Here is a 25,257-nt window from a genome sequence, read left to right on the forward strand (position 1 = left end):
GGAGCGGGGAGCGAGCCGTCGGGCCAGGCAGCCGCCCCTTCCCCGAGAGGCGCTTGGAAGGCGAGCGCGCGGGAAACAGGAGGGAACCGGCAGCAAGTCCTGCGCCCGCCAAAGCGTGCTGAAGCCGCGTTCTGAGTGACCTGTTGCACTGCGTTATAAGCACATTTGCCTGCGAGGACGCGACGTTTTCACTCCACTTTATTCATTGCTCGGCGCTGGCCGCGCTCCGCTCCCCGTTCCTACCCAGACCCCGCGCGACGTCCGTGAGGAAAACTACAATTCCCAGCAGCCCCCGAGGCCGCAGTTGGGCTGGTTGTATTTCCCGATCTCTATGGGGGGAGCCCTCGTCCCCCTTCCGGCTCCCCTCCATTGGTGAAGCGGGAGTGGGCTGTACCACGCGTGCGGCGACCCCCGGCGCGGAGCGTGGGCGGAGTCCTGAGGGCTGCGCGGGAGCGACGGCGCCGGGCGGGGATGGAGCGCTGCGATCTGGGCGAGCGGCGGCGGGGGCCCCTCTGGACCCGCAGGGCCGCGGCCACCGCACCGCGGGGGTAACGGGGCCGGGCCGGGGGGAGCGGCTGCCCGAGAGGAGCGGGCGGATGGGGCAGGGCCGGCCCGGGCCCACCTGAGCCTCTGCAGGGTGGTTGAAGGGGCAGCCCGGAGATACCTTGTTGGATAACGAAGGAGCACGTTCCCCTTGAATTGCAGAATCGTTAGGGTTAGAAGGGACCTCTGGAGCTCACCCAGTCTATCCCCGCTGCCAAGGCTGGGTCTCCTAGAGCAGGTTACATCGGAGTGTCTCCAGAAAGGGAGACTCCGTGACCTCCCTGGGTAGTCTGTTCGGTGTTCTGCCACCTTCCACGTAAAGTTCCCCCTCGTGTTGAGGTGAAACTTCTGTTTTAGTTTAAAGCCATTGCCCCTCGTCCTGTCTCTGTGCACCACAGGAAAGAGTCTGGCAGCATCCCCTTGGCACCCGCCTTGGAGATACTTGTGTGCATTAAAGAGATGTCCTCTTGAAGGCAGAGCAGGTCCCTAAGGAGGCTGAAAGCTCCGTGCTTAGGCTGCTCACAGCTCGGCTGGGCACTTACCCCAGTTTAGTGATTCGGTTTGAGTTGTATTGAATAAAATGCCATGGGGAAATTCCCAGAGTTTAATTGCAGTGTGGTATGCTGTGTAAATACTGCCTGGTCCAAGCTGAAGAGCAGCAGCAGCACATATGCTGCTTTGGGTTCCTCTGCCCTAGGGTCTCTGGGTGCAGTCCCCTGAACTCCTAACTCTGTTCTCCTGGTGTAGTTTAGTGGTAGGGAAACTTTTGAAAGGCAGAGAGCGACGTTGAGAAGGTTATGAGAGGTGCTGTAGCTGCAGTGATGAGTTCTTGTGTTTCAGGGTGGTTTTAGAAGCAGAAGTCAATACTTCATTTGTTAGGGTACTTAATGTCATAAAGACCTTCCCCCCCATCACTAGATTTTCATTATAATTTTAAATACCTTTGTAGTTTCATTTTTGTGGCCCTTTTATTGAGGAAAAGAATGGGCTTAACAGTGGGGTGCAATTAGTTTTGTCTCTAGTCTACACCATGGCTGTAAGACCCTTCTTCTGGTGTTCACTCAGACTTTGTAATATAGCCCCACAGCCCCATGCAAGTGCTGGGTAGCATATTCTGTGTCTCAGAGAGCTATCAGCATCTTATGTAACCATAGTCAGAGCATTCTGTGAGTGCTCTGCAGTCTTAAATCAGCTTGCCAATATCCTGCACAGTTTTAGGTGTTTAGTGTGACTGTGATTTTACATCCAAGTGATAATAGAAAATAATTGGTTTTCTTAGTGTTAGACAATAAATCCAGGAGTAGCAGGTCTCCCAAATCTTGATGTCTTGCTTCCCGGAAAAACCACCTTCTTACAGCCTATTCTGCACATTTCTGCATCAGGCTCCATTTTGTATGGACAGCACCGTAGAAGGATAGAAATGGAAAAGCAAAAACTTTTGTTCTATAATATCTCAGATGAATAATAGTAAATAAGGGCTTTTTTCATAGAATCATTGCCTGGTTTAGGTTGGAAGGGACTTTAAAGATCCTCTAGTTCTAACCCTCATGCCATCGGCAGGGACACCTTCCACTAGACCAGGTTGCTCAGAGCACCATCCAGCCTGGCCTTGAACACTTCCAGGGATGGAGCATCCAGAACCACTCTGGAGAGCCTGATTCAGTATCTCACCACTCTTAACAGTAAAGAATTTTTTCCTAATGTCTAATACAAACCTACTCTCACTTTGTAGCCATTCTCCCTTATCCTGTCACTGCAGGCCCCTGTAAAAAGTCTCTCTCCACCTTTCTCATAGGCTCCCTTCAGGCACTGGAAGGCCACAATTATGTTACCTCAGAGCCTTCTCTTTTCCAGGCTGAGCAATCCCAATGATTTTGAAGACTGTGAAAAGAAGTGATATTAAAACTGATTTTCCCCACACCTAATCAGAGTGGTTTCTTACAGTAATGCACAGCTTCTCAGTTTTCTGGCACGTTTCTTTTGTAGTGCTAATAATGAGCCAGGTTCCTTACTGAGTGCTGAACTGGACTTTCAGATTCATTCATAGATGATACATCAGCATATATTAGTGTTACTCATTCATAATGGAAATCAGGTAACCAGGAACCACACAAAGGGATCATGAATGGTGACTTTCCCCCATCTGCTTTGCATGTCTCCTACTTAGCTTCCAACTCAGTGAATTACCTCCTTTGAGTATATTTTTTGTATTAGAAATATGTGGTTTTCATGGAAGATTTTTCATAGAACACAGAATATCAGAATTGTAAAATCACAAGATAGAAACATTTTAATCCTATGTCTTGTAGATATACATGGTAATAAAATGATTCTCAGCATGGTTGTTTTGCTGGCTTTGTTCACAGAGTTATAGTAAACATCATTCATAGTGTCCAAGGGTACCATTCCAAGACAGTACATTTTCTGAATGTGGCTTTCGACAGTTTCGGGGATTCTCTCCTCGCTGGAGACCGCCAAGGGAATATATATGTTTTTGACTTGAATGGGAACAGGTAAGAATATTTCTATCGAGACATTTTAATTGTCTGAGACATGTGTAGCATTCAGGGGTGTGGAACTTGCCTGGACAGGATCCCACAGGTCAGGTTTTAACTAGATAGTTTAAAATAGATAATAGTTTGCTCAAGGCTGAAACTTCAACCCAGTGTCTCATGTAGGATCCCTAAATATTTTTTCATTAGTTTAGGTATGCAAAAAGATCAGAGGCTTGTAACTGTAATCTGAACAGTAATGCCGTAGAACTTAAATGTTACCACCAGAAGTTATTCTTTGGTCAGTATGGATCAGTGAATAAGCCATGAATTACAGTAGACTAGATGTAGTGTTTTTGTTTGCAGAAATTAATCAACCAGTCTTTCATCTTCTCACTACTGAGTTTTAAAATACTAGCACTGATTTTTAGATCTGTTATAACTGGTTATGATTTACTTACTCCCTTCTTTTGAGCTGATTACTTTTTCTCTCAGTGAAATATATTGAAACTGATTAAGTTATTATGTCACTTGATATCAAATGAACCAACACAATGAGAATGTGTATTTTTAATTAGGTTCAACCTTGTTCAGAGAACAATGCAAGCTTGCACTGCTTTGGCATTTAATCTTCGCAGAAAGACGGAGTTCCTTGTGGCTTTGGCAGATGATTCTGTCAAGTGCTTTGATACAGGTAAGGAGAAATTTCAAGGCTTAATGCTATCTGTTCTGGCATGAAAACTTGTATAATTTTAGTTTTGATCTTAAATTTTTGGATACTTTGTTTTGTGGAAATACTATGTATTTCATGCCATCTGTCTGAAAAATAAAATTTTGGGCCCATGTTGGTTATAGTCCTGTGGGTAAATGAACCTAAATGAACCCTTTGTTTTGCCAGTTCTTTATTCCCACTGAGTCACACGGGCATCTGTTCAACTAAGTCCACCACAGGATTGTAGTTATGTATGTTACCTTTTTTTAAAAGCAGCTTTTCATGTTTACTTAGCATGTAATACTCTATTAAACCAAAACCAGTTCACAGTATGTTAGTTTGCAACTGCACAAGTTCTTCACTATATTTACAGTAAAATATTTGAACAAAGTGACAATGTACAGTAAAAGAAATGTCATTACTTTTGAATATTCAAGTAGTTCTATATCCCTACCCAAAAGCAATATTAAAAATTAACTTCACAGGCTAGCTATGTGTTTCTGTCTTGATTAGGAGTTAAATGGTGAAGGGCTGTGACAATTCATTCTTTAATTATTCTTTACCTATCAGAAAATGCAGTTCTAATGTCTCCATTATATCCAAATATAATCTGGATTTAAGTCTTTTTTAAAAGCTGTAGGAATCACTCATCTACAGTTTTAGGGTTTGAGTTTGAGATTATCTGTGAAGATTTTAATATAACACAATGTTCCTCAAAATAGAGGAAGAGTCAGAGTTAAGGTCTGAAATCCTCTTCACTTTTTCTCTTCCTTTCACCAACAGTGAAACCAAACTTAGATGTTTGGATGCACGTAGAGGAATCTTCATTACTCCATAGAGTACTGCATGTGTATATGGTGCTGTTTCCAGATATCAAGTCATACTGAAGAATGTTCAAAAACATAAATGGTACTCACCTAAGTCAGTATTGGGTGAACTATCCTTAGAAGGGTGTTAGACAGTACTTAGCTGCTGGGCTCCATCCCCTTCTTTAGAAGACATACTCTCTAATTCCACGTCACCTCTCAGGTGATGATAGCTTTAAGCACTCCATTGTCTGTAAGCACAGCAGAAAGTTTGACTGTTAGTCTTTATGAGCTGCTTTATAGCCATTTCCTATCTTTGATGCCACAGCAGTAGCTGGAACCACCCCATGGGCTGCCAGGCAAACCACCCAATGTAAACAATGTAATTGCCACAAGTGCAGTTTGGTTGCTGAGGGAAGATTAGTGGTCATGCAGTCACAAGTGGGAAACATTGTAGTCAGAGGAACCATTTCTTTAGAATGCAGTGTGCAGCATAAAAATGTTCTGGATTCTAAAAGAATTAATGAGGTGTTTCTTTCTGACTCTGCCTTTCTACAGTCATAGCCCATTGTCATTAAAGCTTTCTTCTTTGCACCTGTAAATAGTTGTGTAATCATTCACACATTCTGTCCACAAGTAAAAACAAGTGCAGAATTCTAGCTAGAACATTCAGTCTCAGCTTCTGTGGGTGTTCACATCACATATTCTATGAAGCATGCTGAACTTAACTGATCACGTTGTTCATGACTTTTTTAAGATTGATTTTTAGGCTAAATTAAACAAGTCTCTGCAGAACTTGTTTAATGTGCAGAACTGAGCATAACTTATGAAATCTGTTATTTGGAGATGAGGAGAAGCTTGTGACTGTCTAAGATATAATAGCTATGTGAAGACTGATATCTTCATTTCTTGTTCTTGGGCTGTGATAGTAAATGGTTACATACTAGTTATGCTTAAAAGTCTGTTTCACAGCATAGTGTTGACAATAAAGACTAAAGTAGTAGTTGTTCCACTTTGAGTGACTTTTCTATGTTTTTTATTTTTTTCATCAACTTCTGCAGAAAGCCAGGAGCTAGTTAGCTGGATGAAAGGCCATGATTCTTCAGTGACTTCCATCTCTGTCCATTGCTCGGGCAAGTATGCCATCACTACTTCCACTGATACAGCACAACTGTGGGACTTGGACACCTTTCAAAGAATAAGAAAGCTGAATGTTCGTCAGTCTGTGGGTATACAAAACGTGAGTAAAGAGCAATTGCTAAAGAGTGAACAAGCACACCACAGTAGGTGTAACATCACATATTAAAATCATGTTATTTGTAAATAATCTTTGAAATACCACTGAATGTTTTTTGTCTTCTTTGGCCATACCATCTTAAATGGCATCCTATCACATCACCCAGACCACTGAAATCATGACTCAGTAGTTGCTGGGAACTTTAAGAAGCCTCCATCTTTAGAGCTACTCAAAACTTGCTTGGATATGACCTTGAATAATCCAGTTTAATTTGGAAATTGTATCCATCTTCCAGGTTGACCTTTCTTTGGCCTAGGGTGGGCTCAGAGGACATGTGTAGATTGATTCCAACCTGAATGATAGTGGGATTTAAGGGTGTTGTTAAAAAAAACAGTTTTGGTGTCATAATGGTAACTTCAAACAGTCACCACTACCTGCCCCATTCAGCTTCTTATTCCAAAGCTGCTCTTCTCCCTGTGCATGCAAAGCACTGAATGTGGGAACAAATGAGGCTGAAAAGGAACTCAGCAAAAAGAAATTGCTGCTTTCCAGCTGAGTGGTTTCTTTGCTTCTGTTTGCTGCACAGACACACTGGAACAGCATGGGATGAGAGGATGACATGTTTGTGTCAGGGAGTGGTTTAAGCAGGTCTTCCTTAGCATTATGCTGCTTTAAACAGGTCTGCCTGCGCCACCAAATGTCACACTTTGGTCTGTACTACAGAACAGCCTGACACAGTGCCTGAGCATGGCTTGCACACGTGCTGCCCTGCAGTGAATAGTCTGACAAACACCACTTCAAACCAAGGTTCTCGTTAGGCTGGTCACTAAAAAGCCATGCTGCTTTTGCAGAGAACAAGGCTATTCATTTGAGTGTCCTCACCCAGTTCTGGGTCAGGCAGAAATTCTGTCACCTTAATATAGTCACCTAGCAATTACTGTGAAAGATTATCCATAAATTTTTGTTTGTTTTATTAAAACTGTTGTGTACTAAAATAATTATAACATCTTCCCTCCAAATAGGGATGCATTTCTGTGATGCCTGATGGGTTTTTTGTCCTTTTTCTTTATACTTTTATACCCTTTTTATATACATTATACCTTTTCCCATTCCATGTACCTATTATTCCCTGTACCTCTGCCCTACATGTTTATAACCCTTGCACTCTGATATTAGCATACTTCGGGGTTCTCTGGGGAAGACAAAACATCCCTACTTTTCTCAAAACTAGAGGCACCAACCTTGGACAGAACCTCCTCTCTGGAACATGTTTTTGTAAACTAAGTTGTAGCCTCATTTGGTAGGGGAAAATTAGAATAGGGGGACAATTACTTCATTTGTTAAGTTTCTTATTGGGGAATTTTAGACAGATATGCTAATTTGGGAGGTCCATAAAATGGTATACACATTGTACCCGGGGTGCTTGGTCGGTATGGTTCCACCTTTGATGATGGTGCACCTGGGATCCTATTAAACCAAGGTAATATCCTTTTTCACTATATCTGCGTCTTATTTTTTATCAGCTTTTTAAGGCATCATCTGTAGTGGACACAAGATTTTTCTATTGCTCAGTATCTTTCTTTGTGTAGGCTATGCATAGGGACTTCTTACAGGTAAAAGGCTCTGGGAATTTGGTAGGATCAGGATATTGCAGTATGGAAACAACCTTTAAAGCCAAACAGTAGTGATTATGACTGAATTAATAGATTGCATTTGGGAATCAAGATCCTGCTCTCTTGGTTTGGTTTTACATTTCTGATAGGGCATTATGCAAATGATCTAGATTTCATTTTCCTGTCTTTAGAATAATGGTACTTATCTCTCATGCCATGATCTAAGACATACAGATAAATAAGTCATTTACTGAAGTTCAGATTTGTTATTAGACCAAAGGCCTGACACTCAGTGTGCAAAGCTGCATTCTTGCTTGCTCTCTAAGCCAGTGTAGTAGTGTCACACCAATCTGTGTGCTTTTTCTAGCCTCTTAAGCCCAGTTGCACTCCAACATACACCTTCTGTTAGGTTGGTGTGGGGCAAAGCTAATTTAAAGAGACAGAGTTGCACAGTGAATAGACAGCCGATGAGACAAATGAGAGGAAGACAACACATCTACAATGACCACTTCCAAAGCTACACTGCTTATTCAACAGCTGCTTGTGACTGTCCTGTGGTATTTTTCTATGGCAAAGCAGAAAAGTAGCAACTATGCAGTACTCCAGTTTACCAAAATTTAAACTTCATTCATCTGCTCTCAATTCATTGTCTGGTCTTCCTCGGGGTCCCTGAAGGAGGACAGACATCTCAGTCTGTCTGAAGATAAATTAATCTGGTAGCTGAGATGACTCTTCTCCCCACAGGTAACTTTTGCTCACTGTCAAGTGACTCATTTGGCCTGAATATCTAAATTTCAATCACTAAGATGAAACCCATACCTCATATCCAGATTTCCAGATTTTCAAGGCCCCAGGAGACCATTCAGACCAAAAATATGAACTTTGTAGCACTGACTGTTAATCTTAGCCAGTGAGTTCTTTGGGTAGTCCCTCAATGATCACATACCAGAAGACCTTTTCAGTTTTACCTTCAAAATTGTAGATATAAATATAGGGAATTTGCTGAAGATACACATGCTGCTGCCAAAACAGAACCTCTGATCTCAACCAGTAATTTGTCATTAAGCAAGAATGTTTCTGATGACATTCAAAAATATAAATATTCCTCTTTTTTCTCTTTTTTGGAACAGATTACTTATAAACAATAGATCTGTTCAGAGTAATTGAAAATAATACATATTTACAGCCTTTTTGTCATCTTCATTCATCCTCACAGTAAAATCTTCGTTTCTTAGTCAGAAGATACATTGCCAATTTTTCTACAATATTTTTTACTTTTAATAGTTCTATGTAAAACTAAGGAGTTTAAGTCTAAAGGTGAATGCTTCACAGAGTGCATTTGCAGGCTCTAGTACTATTTGAGTGCTGAAGCTAGTCTGTAGAACATGCAGCAGGCAGTTGTTCACTGAGCAGTTCTGGCTCATGTCTCCCATCGCCTGCTGCTCCTAGGTTCATGTCCCCAGCATTTATATTGCATCTTCTCTGGTACTCATCAGGAGCAATACAGCTTAACAGTCATAAAAATAAGACAGATAGAATTTAGTAGTTATTTCAGTGAGTTAGACTGGCTTAGCAAGGGGTACAACAAGTTTTAACCAGTGCAAGGACAGCAAGCCTACTCCTCTCTAGGCTTTCACAGGGAACAGAGACCGGCATTGGATCCAAGCCTTGCACAGTTACAGTAATAGCCACACCTGCCATGTTTTATTTTGCCATGCACTTTGGTTAATTTAAAATGTACTTCCTTGACAACATCCCAATTTTTTTTTCTTTTCCATATTCTTCCAGGTTTTTTTTCTTCCATTGAGTAACACCATTCTCAGCTGTTTCAAAGATAATTCCATTTTTGCATGGGAATTTGATACTCTTCACTGTAAATACCAGTTGCCAACTCCTGTAGAAAGTTCTGTATTATTTTATAAGGTGTTTGCAGTTACCAGGTAAATTGCTATTTTAAATGTTCTAAAGGCAAACCAAAAAATTCATGGTTTTAAACAGGTTCTCTTTCTTTGTTTGTAATATTTTATGAAAGTATTGAGCTATATACTATGATAAGCTTTTCAATTCTGCTGTGACTGATCCTTTCAGCAAGGATCAATAACAGTTTTTATTATAGTCCCATAGCACTTGAAATAAATTTGGTTGGTTTTTAGTGACCACTAAAATAAGGTTTAAACTATCCTTTACTAAAACTAATTTTATTATTTAGGAGCTATTTTGCTCTTTCAGGAGAGTATCACAGGAATAATGGCAGATTCAAAAGTAATTTGAGGGCATAGAACAAAATGTTCAATCTCTTTCTTTAGCTAAGACTAATTTAAATTATAGTATACTGATGGGAACTTTACCTCATCTGTGATCCAGGGATGGCCAGACTTTGGTAGCTGGTGGAAAATCAAATCATCTCCACTTCTGGTGTTTAGAATCAAAGCAGTTGATAAGAATAATCCAGATGCCTGAGAAAGTGCGAGCTGTCCGTCATCTGGAATTCCTTCCTGACAGTTTTGATGGGGGCTCCAATCAGGTCAGTTTTTTCCTAAAGCTTAAGACAGGAGTATTTGGTTAGTTGATTCAACACTAGTACTTTGAGGGCTCTTGGGGGGCACTGGGGATATGGACCCACACAATTCAAAAGGGAAGTTACTGTGCTGAATCATTGCTCAGTTGCTCCTTTAGATTAATGGAATGTTATTGCTGAATTGGATATTCCACTTTGTTTTACACTGGCAGTATTAATGGATGACTCCTTTTAACTTACAGGTCCTTGGAGTGTTAAGTCAAGATAATATTATGAGATTTGTCAATATAGAAACATGCAAACTTCTTTTTGACATTGGGAGTCCTGAAGAGGGAATTAGTACAGCAGTGATTAGCCCCAATGGACGGTACATTGCCTCAGTAATGGAAAATGGAAGCCTCAACTTATACAGTGTCCAAGCTTTGACTCAAGAAGGAAATAAGGTAGAGCATTTCACATTTCTTAAAACAGCAGTAAGTTCCCTTAAAATTGCTATTTGTGTGCATATCTTTTGCATCAGCATTAGTTTGCAGACGTTTTGAAGTGCTGTATTTTAACAATACAAATAACGAAAAAGTGATTTGTACAGTTTCCTTCATAGTTCCTCCAATCTGTTGGGTAATTTGATGTTTTTAGTGTATCTATATCACTGTGTTACTGGTGTTGGAAGTATTGGGAGATGGTATTTCTTTCTACAGCAATTTGTGTGCATCAACTTCTTTTTGTAATGGTGTTTTGGGGGAGATGGAAACAGAATAATTGTGCTGCTTCTGTTCCATTTCCTGTATGAAATGTTTTGCAACTGATGCTGTCTTAAACTGTGGCCATAAATGGTGCTTTTGTTACTATGATTTTGTTCTTCTTACTGTGTTATTGGATACCAGCACCCATCATTTCTGGCACAATCATACACTCCTAATCCTTCCTAAATAACAAACATTCTAAATACCAGTTCTTATTTTATTACATTAATTTATTAATGGGAGTCAGGTTTCTAAATACAGAATTCCATGTATCTTTAATCACCATGTCTTTGAAGTAAACAGTAACCAGCTCTGGGTAATGATGGAGTTGGAGTTGAGGAAGGATGTGTAAAGATGTTACATGCATTCCATTTGCACTTTTGCTGACGGTTTGACACGAACTGGGATATCCACTTTGTCACTTGCTTTCACAATCTCCAGCACTGAATTAATTAATACCTGCCTACACTGAGGACTAATTAGAGTTTGTAAAGATCTTCTGTATTCTTTTAACTGGTGCTATAGAAATGCAAAGTATTTTAATGACATTGAGAATCACACTAAAGTAAATAACCTGGACAGTGCATGATACACATCTGTACTATCCCAATTATATTTTACTGTTTGCTAAGCAAGGAAATAACATGATGTTTGAGTTAGCTTGGAAGCTACATAAACCTTCTCATAGTTACAGCAGTTTTATTCATGGACATTCTTTTTCAGGAATATCTGTATATATTTGTTTACAGTATAAATGTGTTTCTGTTTCTACTTTCTGTGGCCATCAGACTAAAAACTGTGGCATAGAAAATAGAGTAAACAACAAGTTATATTCTGTGTAATCTGTCTTACAAGATTTTAACCAAGGTATTTGCACTTAATACTAGCCTCCACCATCCAAGTTCAGAGTGGTAGAAGATGGGCCCAAGTACACACCAGAGGCAAATAAACTGATAAAGAAAGTGACTTCAGGCAGGTCAGAGAGGCCATTGAAATCCAAAGGAAGCAAAATTCAAAGCAGATTGCTAAAACTGCAAGCAAGTACATCACTTGAAAATAAAGAGGTAGGAAGAAGTTCCAAATATTTTGCCCTTCAGTCTGCAGCATATATATTTCATTGCGATTTGCTTTAAAAAATAAATTCAGATACTGATGCACTTGGATATTTGAGCAGTTTTCAGTACCATTTCAGTACCGAAATTTCAGTACCATTTTCTCTCTCTATTTAGCCAATGCTCCTACAGTAAGTGACACAGCCAAAACTGCCTCCAATGAGCTTGGGGTACCTCTGCAGTTGTTCAAGCAACTTGTGACACATTTGGATATTTGCTAGATCTGATCTGCTTCCCTGCAGAAAGCAAACTGGCACCTCTGAAATGTTTGCCTAGAATCCATTTCCTTTTTTTCTTAATTATTTAGAAGATTAATTACTGTTACATTTATTTCCCTCTGTCATCACTGTGCCATTTTCTCTGTCTTTATATGTGTGTACATATATATGTATATGTATATTTATATATCTATATGACTATACACCTCTATATATATATATCTTCCTGTTTATGTGTTTTCATATGTCTATTTCTTATGTCAGTATTCTTTGTGGTTTGCTATATCAATCATTTAATAGTACATAGTTTTGTCAATTTGAGTCTGATCTGTTTCTGACTGAAATCAGTGGCAGCTGTTTTTTGAGTTCAGGGGACAATAAATGATGTTTTGAATTATCTTTTTGTTGTTGAAGTACCTAGAACTATGTAACTGATAGCAATACATGGTTGATTTTTTTTTTTTGACACTATGTCAGGAACTTCAGTATTTAGCCACTCTCATTAACTGGAGTGCAAAGAAACAGACAATGGATACATTTATTATTGATCTCCTGTTTTGTAGAACGAATTGCCAGGTGGATTAAACAAGAAACGTCTGCGGGCCTTATTGAAAGGATTTGGGGAATATCCAGCAAAGTACAGGTATTTTTGGTGTGCATGTTCATGCTTGCACAAAATAAAATTGCTTGTGTTTACCGCCTATGAAAGAAGTGCTTGACTAAGGCTGCATTTTAATTGCAGGATGTTTGTTTGGCGTTCCTTATTACAACTTCCTGAAAACCACTTGGCATTCAGTAGCCTCATAGATAGGGGAATCCACAGTGCATTCATAAATATTCAGAAACAGTATCCCATCAAAAGTAGGAAACTGCTGAGAGTTCTACAGAGGTAAAATATATATTTGTATTTATTTAAATATTGCAGATTTTTATTTTCATATAGTGATCTGAAATGTATCCAGTAGCTGGAATCAGCTGTAAGGAAAATTCCAAAATCAAATAGTAGTGCCCTCATGCAGTTTTGTATTGGTAACTCATACAATCTGACATCTGTCTCAAAGATCACAATCTTTCTATGTTGTGGTTGTAAAATACATACTGTATTTTTGTTTGGTTTTAGATCAATGTTTTCTACACCTTTGTTTGCCTTTGTGTACAGGACCTTGTCAGCTCTAGCTCACTGGTCTGCTATCTTTGCTGAGACACCTTACATGCCTTTGCTAGCATTCCCATTTGTAAAATTATTCCAGAACAACCAGCTGATCTGCTTTGAAGTTGTTGCTACAGTAGTAGGTAAGCAATGACTTCAAAAACTCAAATATGCTGCAACATGTTTAAGCTTTCCAATGCAAAAGAGCTTTTCCTGCTGAAATGAATGAAGTATTTCCTAAGAGGTCACCAGACTCTTTTCTAAAGGTATTACCAGGAATTAATATGGAGCTTAAAACAAAAACCTTGAGATACTAGACTTCCTTTTGCAGTGTTTCTAGCAAAAAGTTAGCAGTTTTAACAGTATTTGTAAAGTCTAATTGTAATGTATCTAGCATCTGCAAACCCAAATGTATCTAGCATAATTATATCAATAATTAAGTCTCTGAGACATAGGAAAAATAGTCACAGCCACCCACCCCACCCCTCACCCGCTCCCAGTCAAAAGGGAATGATCTTTTTCAAGGTTTTACTGTGTTTAGTTGTCCTGAGCATGTAGTAACTCAAAACTAGACATTTGTCTGAACACTTGCTGGGGCTGTCTTCTGAGGAAACATTCTAAATTAAAGTGCTTTATACTTAAATAAGTTGTTGCAGCTGCTGCTAAGTCTATAGAAGAAATGTGCTGCCAAGCATAGATACCCACTTTGCAAACACATGGTGTTGGTGAGTAAGTATCCAAGTTTACAGGAATTATTCTTAGTATGTTAAAAATTACTTGATCTAGGCTGTAGTTTTGTGAGACAGAAAAACTGCCTCCCATGCCTTAGTCCCACAGCTCAGAGACTTTTTTTCATTTTATATTTAAGCCATATTAATTCTTCAGTCTGGTTCACACTGTACTAACACAAAAACTCATGCCAGTGCAGCTGGAGGAGCAGTGTGCTGTGGGAATGGTTTAGGAATACTAGGAAAGATAAGATACGGGAATATCTTAAACAGGTTTTGCTGCCTGAAACAAATCCTGAAATTCATCACGTTTACAACCAAACTTTAAGGTTGTCATGAGTCTTTCACCCTGGATTACAATGGATTGTGTTCTGCTTCTTACTCTCTTTCAGTTAATTTTTGTCAGCACTGGTTTGACTACTTTCCCAATCCTCCAGTTAATGTCCTTGGTATGATGGAAAATGTTTTGGCACATCATGACAAAGAACTACTTCAGCATTTAATAAAATACAAAGTGACTTCACAGGTAATATTCTAGCCAGCTTTTGTATACAAAAATGTATGGCAGTGAATAATATTGCATCAGTCTTTTATTTTGATGTAGTTCTAGTTTGGGGGAGTTTTCATTAAATAACAGTGAATTATATGGGAGAGTAAAGAATGTATCACTGCTTTCCTGGTTTTTTTTTTCTTGTCCATGATCATACATATACTACTGTAGTTCTTCAAAAGTTCTTGGCTTTTGAGTCCACATTTCTTAAAAATCTACTCATCAAATTACAAGTGTACTTTTTTTCCACATGGACATAGGTGTGATGAATTAATTTTGTAATCCTTATTTATCATTAGGGATGATTTCAGCTTGACAAATCTAACATTTAGACATCCAGTGAAATAAGAAATGTATTTATAATCACCCCATATTAACTTTGAATGTTTATTGTTGGTGATGAAACTTATCTTGAAATGTTCTGGTTTATTTCCTCCTTCTTTCATAAATTAATAAATTCTTGTTATAAGGCAAGAAAAAACATATTATTTCTTTAAAAGGGAGGGTAAAATTGGACTAATGGATTATTTTGTCAATTTTCCCAAATAATTTAGGTTTACGCTTGGCCTCTCCTAGAAACACTGTTATCTGAGGTTCTAACAAGAGAAGAATGGCTGAAAGTCTTTGACAATATTTTCTCCAACCATCCTTCGTACTTTCTAATGATTGTTGTTGCCTATATTATATGTTCCAGAGTTCCCTTGCTACACTGTAATCAAGCAGCAGATTTTGAGGTAAACATCTTCATATATAAGTAAATCATGAGGAAAAGATGTACAAAACATTGTATCTGTTGTTAGAATACAAGGAGATCCATTTCCACGTTAACATATTAATACATCATCTGATATTTGACAAATATACAATAAATGAGTAAAACATTGAGCAGTTTCCTGCAGTTTCATGCAAGGAGAACTTTAAAAGCTTTCATAAGCTCTATAATGTCACTAAAAGCCATATTTTAAATTTCAGTCGTTCATCAACCACAAAACAATTCTGTCTCTTTTTTGAGGGTCTAGTATGGACTTCTGTCTCTGGAGACAATACACAATAATTCTCTTATGTTGTTTTATTATCCTCTTGTCAGATCTTCAAAATTAGGCAGTATTTTTGGATGTTCTCTGAAGCTAAATTAAAATGTTTCCTTATGTTTAACATTACATGGGAAGAGGAGTTTTTTCTTATGAAAATATCTCTGTAGGCAAACAAAGGTTTCCACCTCTAGGATGTGCTTATGAGCAGTCAATTTAACTGACATCAAACAGATAACAATATTGCCATGTTTAATAATGACCAATTTAGAGATTTCCTTGGTAGATAAGATCTTTGACAGGAAGAATAGTCCTGCAAGGAGAGAAACTTACGAGCTTCATGGTTGAACACCAAAAGTCGAGGCAGGTTTATCCAGTGGTAGGAGTCACTGTGTGGGCTGTTCGACAGTCCCAATTGACACCTAGCTTCCCAGATCCCTTACACAGCTGCCATTTGAAGAGAAGGAAAAGAACCAGAGTGAACTTTGACACCTTGAAGAAGTGAATTGGTAGAAAAACCTAAAATACTCTTTTAAAATTAACTGCTGAAATATAGAGCTTGCTAATTTTCCTAATTATTTCCAAATATGTGTATTAAAAAATAATATGTATTTATGTGAAAATACATAAAAGTGCATAATCTTTTGTAGAATGTAAATGGCAGCATGTCTCTTACAGTATTTCTTCCATCATCGTAACAACCTGGACATTAATGCTGTGATTAAGGAAGCCTATCATCTTATGGAGGCTACACCAGTGGATATCCATCCGCAGCGTATGCTTGATGACTTCATACCACTTACAAAAGGACAGTACCCTGTATTTAATAAATATCCCACGTTCATTGTGCATTATCAAGCTCAGGAACGAGAGAAGATCAGACGGGATGAAATTGAATACTTGCGAGAGAGGTATTACTGGGGAATTGAAGACAGTCTCAGACTGGGAAGGACAGGTGGACATAATTATGCCTTTGTATGTTGTGATGTGTGTGCTTGAGAAGAGAGACTAGAAAATTCAGGAAAAGGACTTTAAATAGCTACTAAATGTTGAGAGTTACTTGGTTTGACACGTTTTAAAGTTAAATCGTCGGTCTTATCTTAAATAAAAATTTTTTGCTAATTAGCAGAAAATACTGGACCACAAGTCACCAAACCTGAAAGCTCACAGCCAGAGCCTAAACCTCTGTTGACTTTGTGGAGTCCAACTTTTGAAGGGCCAGGAGTTCTTGGCTTGCTATTGAAATCAGTGGGTACCATGATGCCAAGGCACCCTTAGAAACTAGTTTTTGTTAGAAATGCAAGGAAGAAAATATCTGCACTCAGCTGTAATGCCCTGTTGTCTCCAACAGTCAATATTGTAAATCTTCTTTATGTACTTTATTGGTACAAAGAGGATGCCATATTCTTTCATGTCATCTCATTTCAGCAGTTCTTTGCTAGTACAGTCATCAATTTCAAAGTAATCAAGTAATGTCTTGATATTTGGCTTGAATTATTAACGTTACCTCCTTCTGTTAGACAATTAGCACATGAAGCAGAAGCCAAAGCACAGGAACAGAAAGCAAAAGATGAAGCCTGGTATCAAAAGCAGAAATTACTACGAGAAGCTGAAGAACAGAGGCGAAAAATCCTACTGCAAGAAGAAGAGAGGTTGGCAGAACAGAGGCAGAGGTATTAGAATATAAGAAGCATTAGGGGTCTAGCTACTGTATCCTGCTATTACATTTTTAACCATGAGTAAGGGAGAAATAACCACTAATTTGTATTACCTGTAATGTGGGATATCTGTGGTCTGGTGGGTCATATTTTGGTGTGGGAATTAAGTGATCTGGGTTGTATTACTGTCTCGCCTGTTAATCCCTTGAGGGAATACAGTAGATTAGAGGTCAAGTCACTTCATATTTTTGTCTCAGCTCCCAGCCATTTGTCTGGTTCCTTCAGATTGGGAAGTCTTTTAAACAGTCAGTTGCTGTGTGTCTTCAGACTTGCACTGTGGGCAGACTCACATGGCAGACATGAGAGTTGCTTATAGCATCAGTGACTCTACAGTCTTGTATTTCTAGTGGATCTAGAAAAAGGACTGAACTGTTGGTTTGTACATTTTGCAGTTGTGAAGGTTCAGAGAATTTCAACATCTCCATAGTTTCTTAGATCAACTACATGTAATCATAGAATCATTTAAGTTGGAAATTACCTTTAAGATCATCAAGTCTGTTAACCCAGCACTGCCAACTCTACCACGTGCCTAACCACCACATTTTTGAGCATGTCTCCTAAACCTCTGTAACCTACAGAGTTTTTTAAAAAGAGGACAGCTAGCCTTTATTTACAAACTAATTCTTGAGTTTGTGGTTTTGTTCCTTGAAAGAGTTTGATATATACCAAATAAACTTGGGACTAATTTTGTGCAGCGAGAGGTACCAGGACACTGGCAGTTATTCTAAGTAGTTTCCAGTTTTGGATCATTGCATCATTAAACTAGTACTTATTAAAATGGAACAGAAACAGGGCACAGGACCTCAAAGCTTAACTGGAGACATTGCCACTAGAAGATGTTTGTGTGTCTGTGAATTTAATTTTGTCTCATAAATGAAAACTGGACAATTTACAGCAATGAAAGCAACTGTCCTAAGATTTGTAAGTTGGAGATGAGCTTATAGTAACTAATGGCTAACTGCATTGAGAGTTTGTGCTCTTTGTTACTGACCTTTCATATATACTAGTTCCCTTGTTTCTGTTTATTTTGGCTTTGAAGGTTTGCTGTTGAGAAAAGAAAACTGAAAGTAAAGGAACTGCAACTTCTAGATGCTTCAAGAAGGCGTTTTCTGAACTACCAGCAAGATCAGCTTCAAATGGAACTGAGACGTCTCGACGATGAAATTGCAAGAAAGGTTGAGTATTGCTCAAGCAATTCTTTTCTATAAGGTGTAGTAGTGAAAATAAACAAGGAAAAACGTGTAACTAAAATTTTAGTTGATATACTGTGATTTGTGCCCCAGAGGTGTATTTAGGGTGAGGTGAACTGCTTTAAGTGGTAAATGCATAATTTAAGTTTTGTTTGGTACTTAGTATGTTCATTGGCTCGCTTTAACTGGCAGAATTCCTGAGAAAAGCCAGATTCACCTGATTATTGGCAGTGTTGAAAAATGTAATGAGTTCCTTAAAGGACTAGTGAATTCTCAGCTGTCTGAGGGCTATATGTCCAGATTGTAAATTAACTCTGCCATTGATTGAGAGGCTCTGCAGTGGCCTCTGTCCAGGCCTAGCTCTGCTTCTGAGTTACTAACTTGAGCACCATGGCCTACACATGCTGAGAATGGAAGCTTTTGCAATTCATGGGCACAAATTGAGCCTTTGCAGGGCTATTCCTTGTGTCTCAGCAATACACATTGCAGAGCACAGTGCAGCTGTGTAGTGGTTTCCACGGTCAGGGCACTGTAACACTCGTTAGCTCCAGCTCAGCACAAGTTCTGCAGGTGCAAAGTGGTCACTTCTTCTGCCTGCTGTCCTCCACAGCATTCTGGCTTCAGAGACTCCTTACTGGATTCACAGCTGCATCTGGCAGGTTATTAGCATTAGTTCAAGACTGATATGTCCCTGACATAGCTTGGCTGAATGCAAAACTCTTCCTATGCCTCTTGTCCACCTTGCCCTGTGCTTTTGCTATGCAATATTTTCCATTCTTCATATGACAGAAAGTCAACTAGAACTTAGGGGTGTGGGGGTTTGGACATTCTTCTTGATAATGTTTTGTTAAAGCAGAATAATTTCTTTGCTGTATTTTCACGTGTTTCTCTTCTCCACAAGGCATTTATCAGAGAGCAGGAAACAGCTGCTGCTGTTCAAGATATTGAACTACGATGGATGGAACTTGAATCACAAAAACAGCTTTTTGAACAGGTAATTATTAAGGAACTATACTAAATATAAACATGTAATGGTTCTGCCTTTGAAGTTCTTGGATTTGATTGTGTCCATTCAGCCAGACTTTGAGGAAAAAGGCGGCCTTTTTTTCTTTTTCCTATTTCATACTTTTTTTTTTTAATAAACCCACTGTTGATAAAAGCATTAGCAGAACTCACTTTTATCTTGGGGAGTTTTGGGTTGAAAACACTCATATCCTCCCCATTTTATTCTCCTCCTGTGACAGGGTATCATTTGCTTGCTGCAGTGTTTAGCTGTGTGCTCAGCTGCTTGAGGGAAGTGAGGAATGTGTAAATAAGAAATAAGTCTATAACAATGTGTTCCTCATCCCAGAAACTCCCACCTTTTCATCTGTGAAATCCAGACATATCTGGACATATCTACATTTTCTGGAGAGAAAAGTATAGCAGATTGATGTAGGTGATGAAAAAATGTCTAGTTGCCAACAACATCATTAAGGAAAAAGGAGTGGATGGTTCATCAGGAATGTGCAGTTCCTTTCTGAAATTACTTATTTATTCAGGAATATGGCTATTTAGTAATAAAGGGCTTTAATCAGTAATTCTGTTTAAAGTTAAATATTAGTTAATTATTATAAATAATTATTACTAATTACTGGAAAGCAAGAATGCCAATGGAAGGCTTTAGAAATGTTTGTTTTGGTTAAAAATACTAAGTTAAGTGTTTAGAAATCACAGCTACATGTGCCCATCTTGAGTATGTGTCAATCCAGTGGAATAAAGCAGAACTAGACATCCAGCTATCTGACCGTTACTTTGAAACATGTGTCAGCTTATATTTGGGTTTTTTAAAGCTTTTGGTCATATATTTTCTTTAATCCATACTGAGTGTGACTGGGCTAAATTTCTGTTAGCATTTATTTATTCAATACACAGCCAACTGTATTGTGGCTAAGCTCATTTGTATTCCAGTACGTGTAAAGTCAGCTCTCTAAGGAAACTAATTCTACAGTGATCATCCTCTCTAGGCTAGAAAGGTAGCAATTATTTAACTAGCTGAGGATGTCTGTTTGCCCACAAGAGTCTGTGCAGACTGGCTTTCCCTGCACTGCCTCACTGACATCAGTAAGGGTCCAGCTTCGAAGGCTGTGTATGTTGACTTTGCCTCAGTTGCTCAATAGATTCCAACAGGCCTGGGAAGGGGTTATGACTTTTCCAGAAAATTGTGTAGATGTGCCCTGGTGAATGGGAAGAAATGGTGATGAGCTAAAAATTTGTTTCTAGATCTGCTGCTGGGTTTTGCACTTCTTTGGCAAATTGTCTCTGCGTTCAAGCTGCAGATGTGTTTATTACAAGTCCCAGTACCATGAAACACAGTTTATACTTCTGAAACATTTTTGGGTTTTGGCTAAAATTTGCCATAAAATGCAGAATATTTTCATGATGAATCTAGTTCATTTAGGCTGAAATTCTGCTTTTATTCTCCAGAGTAATACAGAGGGTAGAATTACATCCCCTGTCATGACTCAGGCCACTGTTATGATTCATGCTTCATCTAATTCCAAGTGGATAAAACAGCAGGGACTATGACTTTCTTGGACAGTTATGATATGTAGTGGGATGAGACGTGTGGATATATTAAAATGCTAGTTTAATGAAATTTTAATAAATGTTAAAGAGATGGAATTACGAATGTGAGCTAGTAGCTTAGCAACAATAATTTCTGTTTGTGTGCTTGGCAGCATCTAATCAAAGACCAAGAGGCAGTTACAAAGGAAATGAAGGAAGAGGTGGATGTCCATCGAAGAAAGGTGGATTTGGAAGATCGACATATTCAGAGATTGATAGAAATAGATAGAGAAGAAATACAGAAAGCTCATACAGTAAGATGATTGGATCTTAAAATGTGTTTCGGGGAGTCAGTATGCTAATTTATAAAAGTAGTACTCATTAATAGCATTTTGGTAGCAATTAACTAGTTCAATTTAATATTAATATCTTTTCTAAAGAAATCTAATTTCTAGATTCCTATCATTAATAGATTAAGATTCTATGTTTAAAGTTTTGAGGTTTTCAGACATATGACTGAAGTGTCCAAACAGCTATATAATATTGAAATTCTCTGGACCTGCCAGAAATACTAAATTTTTTTGCCTCACTTAGAAAGCATGTAAGACTCAAAAGTGCTTTTTAAAATAAGTCATACTCCTTTTAAGGAACATGTTTTGTTTGTAACCATAATGAAACAAAAGCCTCAAAGGAGATTTCAGTTGGTAGTACTTGGCTGGAAATTCAGCTGTAGAAGCTGTCTTCTATATCACAGTAATGAATGTGTGTAGTTTGACATTAGGAATTGCTCAGATTTTCAAGCTCAGAACTTGTAACTGCACAGTTGGAAAAATAGTTGCAGCTATCCCACTGCCCATATGCTTGGCATCTGCATTTGTATATTGTCTAGAAATAAACATATGGGTCTGAATTTTTGTAAACAGCATTTGATTTTTGGAAGCAGATGGATGTGGGTGAAAGTATTGGCATTCAGGTGTCAATCTTATGTCAGCTGCACCTGTTTGTGAGTGGCTCTAGCAGGGACATCTGACAGTGATACTGGAGAACACCTCAGTTTGACTTGCCTGGTCTGTAGGTAAGGCTGTGCAGTTGGATTAGACTGAATTTCTGGTAAGAAAGGTGTTTTATTAGGTGGCTGAAGAAAATTTAGCCAAAGCTGAGCAGAAGCACATTGACACCAACTGGAGGCTGCAAGCACAGCGGAGACTCAGGCGTGATGACCAGGACAGGGAGAAGTGCTATGAAGAGATACTCAAGTTCCTGCATGACAACAGGGTGAAAGAAGCTGAACTGCTGAAGGCCATGAAGGAGACAGAAGAAAAAAAGGTATTTGCATAATTTCTTTTTCCAAGTGGGACTGGCAAAAATGTAACTGTCTTTTGCCTGTAACGGGGTGAGCATAAAGCTGAAAGGTATTAGAGAAATATTTTTTTAGAAATCTCCTTTTCAGTTTTGACTGAAGTTTTTGGAAGCACTAGAGTGAAGTGGTAAGGGTGTTTTAGACTTAGGAAAGCATATTCCTCTTTCTGTAAGTTACTCTCTTTTTTTTTCTCTGATGCAAGACTTTTACCTTTCTCCAGGTGTTTGAATGAGACATTTTTCAAAATGACACATTCACACATCTTAATAACATATTTTGATTTTAGGGTGAAGTATAATCTGTAATAATCCAGATGGTTCTGTTTGCTGCTTTTTCTTTGCAACACATCTACTGAAGACATTTAATATCTCTGTTGCACAGTGGGAAGACGTTGTACACAAAAAAGCTCAAGTGGAGGAAGAGCAGAAGGCGGCTGCTGCTGCAGATGAGCACAGGAAGCAGTTCTTAGATGACAGAATGAATGATGCATTAGAATTGGCTGAAAAGCTGCAAAGGGAAGATGGGAATTTTGGTGAGTATGTAGATAATACAGTTCTGTGTGGACACTGGCATGAAGCATTCAACAACTGAATACAAATGAACTGGGCATAAACTTAAGCATAAGTGCTTTTTGGCAATATTCTTTCATGAAACAGGTATGTCAGGCCAGACTTGGAAAGTAATTTCCATTTGATATCTATCAGATGCAGCAATATAAATGGCATTTTTGGGAGGAGCACAGGTTTAGCTCATCATAAGACAATTGTAAAATTGCATCTGTAAGAAATTTTATGTCAAATAATGTTGTCCTGTGATGACAAACAGTATTGTACCAGGAAGTGACTTTTTTACATCCTTCTTGAGTGCTGCATCTGTGTGTTTCTGCAGGTATTTCTCCTATCCCCCCCACCATGTTTCCAAGGCTCACATAAAATTAGTGATTAATATTAAGGTTAGGTGATTAGTATTGCTTTGGGCAAACTTTTTCAGCCTTTGTCCTTATTTACTTAATGTTTTAGTATGGAGTAATTTGCAACTGCACATAATTAAAATGGGTGGCTCCTAAAACTGCTAGCATGAGTAGCCATATTCCATATGATCTTAGTGGCCCATTTGTCAGAAGATTAATTATACAGGAAGAAAGAGCACATGCAATTTCTTAAAGAGCTGTAATTTCTTAAAGGGAATGTTAAGAAATTAATGAAATTACAGAGCTGTAATTTCTTAAAATGAAATGCAGTGATGCATAGCTTTGACCCAAAGAGCAGAAACATGGATCTCTAATTCTGAGCAAATTGTACTTGCCATTAGCTGGAGTGGGTGATTGTTCTAGCTTTGGTTCCTAGAGAAAAACTGTTTTACCTCCAGCTAGAAAAGTTCACTAGAAACTTAAATATTTTTGATTTACAAAAAATCCTTCTTTCGATTTCCCACAGAGAGACTGCACAATTTAAAGGCCAGGTGTACAGAAAGAGAGGTGGAAGTCCAGCAGGTGCCAAGGTCTGGAAACATCTGTCTCAATGATTTGTCTGCATTAACACCATCAGCACGCTGTAAGTTTCCAAGTTAGGACTCTCTTTCACATGCACTTTTAAGAGTATTATTGGAACACCTGGCTGTGTGATTGAGTCATTAGTTGTGTAGGTGTTTAGTGGATAGTAAACCAGTTTATTGTTGTGTTCTGTTTCACACCTGCAGAAAATGTCTTTGCTACCAGAGGCAGCACAAGTAGGAAGTGCCTGAAGTGTGTCACATTATGAGAGTGGTCCTAGTAAACCTCAGCCTATTTTTGTCACCTGATCATCTTGCCTATGCTTTTCCTGTCTTAATAGCTGGGTATGATTTGTGAATGTTGAGAAGATGTAGAGCTTTCTTTCATCAAAATCTGACTGGTGAAGAATTAGTGAAGTGAAGAATTAGTGTAATAATTTCCTCTGGTCTGTTCTAGGCACTCTGGCAATGAAAGCACAGTTTAAAATCCTATGCACTTTAAATACAAAAGTCTGCAGGCAGTGGGAATCTCTGGACCTGCTGTAGCCCCCATTAGTATCTGACCTGGTAGCCAGAGGCACTGCTTTCAAAGAACTTGCCCTTACCAGTCTGAGGGCTGCCTCACATACAGTGGGACTGACACCCAGCATTTCTCTGCCAGAGATACCTGTTTTCCAAGATTTCTGTAGTGTTTATGGAAAAGCAATAGTTGCAATGTTAAGTCCAAGTTTCTTGCACTTCTCTAGACAGAAGACGAGCAGAGCTGGCCCGCCAGGAGCGCGAGCTGATGGCAGAAGTGCGGCGGCTCAGACAGAGGCTCACCTCACAGGCCCAGAGCAGACACCCTCCCACTCGTGTCCCAGCTACAATGTGGTCACCTTGAGATAGTTTGCTCTGGACCTTAGTTGGACTTTCAGATTAGTAATCAGTGAAAAGGTAAATGTATATAGTATGATTCAGGATGGATCATAGACTGTTTATTAAAGACTTTTGGAAATATTTTTTATATAAGAATAAAATGCTAGCTAACAAATATGTCTGTTGTTTGTAACCTTCTTGTTATTTTTTACTTCTAAAATAAACTCAGTTTTTACCATTAAGTTACTGCGTGAGCAGGTATTTGTATACTTTGTTTTTTCTGGTGGCTGCCCTGACTTGAAGAAATAAACCACTGTTAAAATGTTGGTTTTGTCAGTGATGTATAAGTGGATTCTACAAGTTGCAGCAGGGAAATTTGCAATTAGAGAAAAAAATCCTTTCCAGTGAGAGTCAGACACTGAAACCAAGGCCCAGAGAGGGCATGGAGCACCTGCTGCTGGGGATGAATGTAGTTGTTCTGCATATTAGCAGGTTCATTTCATGAGAAAGAAGGGGAGAGAGGATCTAAATAAATACCTTGCTCTTCATAGTGCTTGTGGGACTGATGGCTAATGCTTTTGACCCAAGAGTCAAGAACATTATGTGGTGTTAGAGTGAAAAAGAAAAGGGCAAAGTAAAT

The 25,257-nt window shown here is 38.8% G+C and overlaps 1 protein-coding gene across 1 annotated transcript; it reads left to right on the top strand.

Moving 5' to 3' along the window:
• The first annotated feature begins 25 nt into the window (after nucleotides 1–25).
• On the top strand, nucleotides 26–24,859 carry TBC1D31 (TBC1 domain family member 31). Its single transcript, XM_085053484.1, has 22 exons — nucleotides 26–548; nucleotides 2,910–3,056; nucleotides 3,614–3,729; nucleotides 5,615–5,793; nucleotides 9,192–9,343; nucleotides 9,768–9,927; nucleotides 10,164–10,364; nucleotides 11,552–11,728; nucleotides 12,558–12,637; nucleotides 12,737–12,883; nucleotides 13,154–13,287; nucleotides 14,265–14,398; nucleotides 14,977–15,156; nucleotides 16,132–16,364; nucleotides 16,974–17,126; nucleotides 18,211–18,346; nucleotides 19,263–19,355; nucleotides 21,082–21,222; nucleotides 22,040–22,234; nucleotides 22,650–22,800; nucleotides 23,705–23,821; nucleotides 24,506–24,859. The coding sequence occupies exons 1-22, from the start codon at nucleotides 472–474 to the stop codon at nucleotides 24,640–24,642; spliced, it is 3,240 nt and encodes a 1,079-aa protein (XP_084909610.1). The 5' UTR covers nucleotides 26–471; the 3' UTR covers nucleotides 24,643–24,859.
• Nucleotides 24,860–25,257: the final 398 nt, after the last annotated feature.

Source organism: Lichenostomus cassidix, chromosome 2 (assembly GCF_008360975.1).
Source record: "Lichenostomus cassidix isolate B80296 chromosome 2, HeHo_3.0, whole genome shotgun sequence".
NCBI lineage: Eukaryota > Metazoa > Chordata > Aves > Passeriformes > Meliphagidae > Lichenostomus > Lichenostomus cassidix.

Coding starts and splice junctions, on each gene's coding strand:
- TBC1D31 (XM_085053484.1), top strand. CDS start 472: ATGGAGCGCTGCGATCTGGGCGAGCGGCGGCGGGGGCCCCTCTGGACC. Junction 12,884..13,153: donor CTGCTGAGAGTTCTACAGAG/GTAAAATATATA, acceptor CTTTGTGTACAG/GACCTTGTCAGCTCTAGCTC. Junction 23,822..24,505: donor ATTAACACCATCAGCACGCT/GTAAGTTTCCAA, acceptor GCACTTCTCTAG/ACAGAAGACGAGCAGAGCTG.